General features: G+C 35.4%; 1 protein-coding gene across 1 annotated transcript; it reads right to left on the minus strand.

Annotated features, from left to right (window-relative positions):
* Nucleotides 1-683: 683 nt before the first annotated feature.
* On the minus strand, nucleotides 684-1,511 carry LOC145989129 (histone-lysine N-methyltransferase SETMAR-like). The gene has a single exon (XM_083124421.1). The coding sequence runs from the start codon at nucleotides 1,509-1,511 to the stop codon at nucleotides 684-686; it is 828 nt and encodes a 275-aa protein (XP_082980547.1).
* Between the last annotated feature and the right edge of the window lie 3,032 nt (nucleotides 1,512-4,543).

A 4,543-nucleotide genomic window follows, 5' to 3' on the forward strand; every position in this document is an offset into this window, starting at 1 on the left:
TTTTGCCCCTTGCCCTTCAATTATTTTAATAAGCATCGATGCACTAACGGAAGATAAAGATGATAATACTAAAGATGATTTTTATGCAGAGTTAGAACACATCTTTTATCAATTTTCCCAGTATGATATGAAAATTCTGTTAGGTGACTTTAATGCACAGATTGACAAAGAAGAGACATTTAAACCTACTATTGGTAAAGAAAGTCTTCATGAATTAAGTAATGATTATGGTATATGATTAATTACTTTTGCAACCTCAAAGAATTTAATTGTGAAAAGTACCACTTTTAAACATAAAGATATCCATATATATCTTCTGCAGATGGTAAAACTCATAATCAGATAGATCATATTCTCATTGATAAACGAAGGCATACTAATATAATTGATGTATGTTCACATAGAGGTGCTGACTGTGCCAGTGACCATTATTTAGTAATTGCTAAATTAAGAGAAAGACTCTCGGTGATAAATCATAAGCAACAAAATCTAAAAGCTCTAAAATTTAATAAAGGAAAATTTGCTGATGATATTATAATTAAGAAAGATTACCAAATTAAACTGTCAAATACAGTGTGGCGCACGAAATGATACCCCATTTGTTTTTAGTGTAAAAACTTTAGTAAGCAACATTTAAAAAAAAAACATACATTGCAGTGAACATAGCAATGTGGAAAAATGTTTCAATGCAAAACATGCTCAATATGACCACCATTGCACTGCACAACTGTAGTCAAACGAACAGTTAGGTTATTGATCACCCTCCGACACATGTCTTCTGTAATTTCAGTGAAAGCTTGCGTAATTAATGTTCTCAAATCCATGAGATTTTCTGGATGTTTTGGAAAAATCCTTTCCTTCAGGAATCCCCACAGGAAATAGTCACAGGGATTAAGGTCTGGACTATTGGGAGGCCAATACTGACCACAATTAAAGCGTTCAGGAAACCTGTTTGAAATGACGCGGAAGTTGAAGATCTCGTGCAAGATATCCAAGACCACATTGGTAGTATGCGGTCTTGCACCATCCTGCATAAACCATTGTGTGTTAAATGGCAAATCCTTCACAAGAAGCTGAGGAATAAATTGATTACGAAGCATGTCCAGGTAACGCCCACTGTTAACATTTTCATCGAAAAAGAATGGTCCAATGAGTCCATGCGTTGAAATAGCGGCCCACACTGTAATCCTGGGAGAATGGCTTTCCTTTTGATGGAGCACTTGCGGATTGTCGGTAGCCCAAAATCGCATATTTTGTCTATTCACCACTCCGTCCAAGTGAAAGTGAGCCTCATCCGAAAACCACGTATTGTTGATAACATCCATATGTCCATCAGCCCATTCAGCGAATACCAGTCCCCGCTGAATCTTTTCTGGTGTCAGTTTCTGTACAACTGTTATTTTATAGGGGTACAGGTGAAGATCACTTTTGAGAATTCTTTGCAGAGAGCGTCTCGATATACCCAGTTGGGTAGCTGCTTTTCTACAGGACTTACTGGGGCTTCTTTGCATATCGACCCGTACACTTTCGATGTTTTCCGGCGTACGGACACTATTCACTCGCGGCCGTTTCGGTTCCAGTAATGTCCCTTGAACCCGCAATTGTTAATGGAGTTTGTGAATTGTTCTCTTCCTTGGAGCCCAACGTGTGTTGAATTGGGTGCGGATACGTCTCTGTGCACCAACAATGGTTTTGGTTTCCGCGAACAACAACACTATTGCTGCAAGATGTTCTGGCGTGAGCCTTCCTTTGTCAGCCATGCCGCTACACTAGACTGCTAGCGCCACGATGAAGATTCAGTGAACTACAGTCTCTGGCAGTAAATCTCCATGGATTAAGGTTTCCTAGGAAAAAAATATTTTAAAATTAATACATAAATATTAATTTCATTCAAAAAGTAAATGGGGCATCATTTCGTGCGCCACCCTGTAGATTCGATATTTTGCAGGATTTAAATGATGATGAAAATATAAATGAAACAGACGTAAATAAGAATTGGGAGAACATACGTAATGCAATAGAATCAGCAGCTAAAGAAAGTATAGGATACAATAAACCAAGAAAAAGTAAACCATGTTTTGATAATGAATGTCATAATCTAATAGAAATGATAAATCAGGCTAGACTTAGGTGGTTAAATTACTCTGATGATACAAATCTAAGCAATTATACTAATAGAATAAAACGAGAAGTTAACGCACGATTAGAAGTAAAAAAAATAGATTACTTGAAAAGTAAAATTGACGAAATTGAAACAAACAGCAAAAATGAGAATATCAGAGATTTATATAAAGGTGTAAATGAATTTAGAAAGGGGTGGCAACCTAAAGTAAACTTGATAGAAAAAAATGGCAATTTTTTTGGCTGACCCAAGCGATATTATATATAGATGGAAGAACTACTTTAATGACCTTTTAAATGTTCATGTAGGAGATAAATCAGAAGTAAATGAAGTACACACAGCAGAATCTTTAGTTCCAGAACCTAACTTGAAGTTAAAAATGCTATTAAAAGGCTAATGAATAACAAAGCACCTGGCATTGATGTAATACCAGTGGAGTTAATTAAATGTGGTGGGAATTCGTTAATATGTCAAATTCATAAATTAATTTGTTTAATATGGAATAAAGTAGAAATCCCCCAACAGTGGAAATAATCCATAATTGTTCCTGTGTTTAAAAAAAGGTGATAAAATGAACTGCAATAATTACCGTGGAATTTCTCTACTCTCAAAAACATATAAAATATTATCTAACATTATTTTAACAAGACTAACCCCATATGCTAATGAAATTATAGGTGATTATCAATGTGGATTTAAACGTAACAGATCAACTACAGATCAAAATTTTCACATCAGACAGACACTTGAAAAAAAGTGGAAATATAATCAAAATGTCCATCAGCTATTCATTGATTTTAAAAAAGCGTATGATTCAGTCAAAATAGATAAATTATATAATATATTAGTCGAGTTTGGAATACCTAAGAAGCTTGTTAATATGATAAAACTATGCACCAGTGAAACTGAAAGTAAAATTCGTGTGGATATTAATATGTCTGACAAATTTACAATCCATGATGGGTTAAAACAAGGAGATGCATTATCTCCATTGCTCTTTAATTTTGACTTAGAATATGCTGTTAGGAAGGTAAAAGAAACTAACGAAGGACTAAAATTAAAGGGTGTGACTCAGCTGTTACCATATGCAGATGATGTAGACTTACTTGGGGATGATGTAAATACAATTAAAAATAATGCTAAAATATTTTTCAAAGCAGCTAAAGAGATAAGTTTGGAAGTTAGCAACGAGAAAACTAAATATATGCTTACAGACCGAAACCAAGTGTTAGGTAATAATCAAAATATAATTATTGATAACGACTCGTTTGGACCAGTTTCCAAATTCAAGTACTAAGGAGTAATATTAACAAATGAAAATTATATTAAAGAGGAAATAAAAAGTAGGCTTAATTCAGGAAATGCATGTTACTTTTCTATTCATAAACTTTTGTCGTCTCGTTTAATATTTAAGAAACTAAAAGTTGATATATACAAAACAGTAATTTTGCCTGTAATATTATATGGATGCGAAACTTGGTTCCTTACATTGAAAGAGGAACATAAATTGAGAGTATTTAAAAATAAGATAATTAGGAAAATATTTGGACCTAAAAGGGATGAGGAGGCAGGTGAGTGGAGAAGGTTACATAATTTAGACGTACATAATTTGTATTCATGCCCATGTGGCACGAAAGGGAGAGGAAAGAAGCGTTTACAGGATTCTTGTTGGGAAACCTGATGGTAAGTGACTAGTAGGTAGGCCAAGACGAAGATGGAGGGATAATGTTGAGATGGACCTAAAGGAAATTGGTAGAGATGGAAGAGAGTATATAGATCTTGCTCAGGATGAACCTTGCAGCCATGAACCTTCAGGTTCAAGAAGGCTAGAGAGTTAATTAGTTAGTTAGTTAGCAATTTATTCTGCAGCCATCTAGAGCCAACACAACCAACGAATAAAGTGTGTGAGAGTGTTGATAACAAGACGTTTGCTAGAGACCGAAGTAGCATAGTCCAGTTACATAGGATATCAAGCACTCCTCCCCACTTAGTTGCTTGAAACTTTAATTGGGGTGGAAATGCTTCCTTTTTCTACAAGAGTATAATATTCTTTAATAATTGCTATAAGATTTCGATACGCTAAATTTCTGTAAATGAAAATATTAAGGTGTCAACTGCACCCCCTTGTCCCCCTCCGTGCGCACACCTATGATCACTTTGCATCCTCCCAGTGCCGGATCTACAAATCTTGCCCCCCCCCTTGCAAAATATTACCAAAGGTCCCCCCTACCTACCTACTCTGCACACACACACAAACACCGTCACGATTAGCCAAAAGTGGAAGAAAAGCGACGCTACATAATAAGTCAAGTATTTCTTACTTTGCTTATTCTGCTCGAACACAATAATAACTGAATTTTATTTAGTATAATAATAAGCTCTCAATTTCCAGGAAGGTCGACTGGCTGGTTCGACCCCCCT

The sequence above is a fragment of the Lepisma saccharinum genome, chromosome 6, assembly GCF_977018435.1.
Source record: "Lepisma saccharinum chromosome 6, izLepSacc3.1, whole genome shotgun sequence".
In the NCBI taxonomy this organism is placed as follows: domain Eukaryota; kingdom Metazoa; phylum Arthropoda; class Insecta; order Zygentoma; family Lepismatidae; genus Lepisma; species Lepisma saccharinum.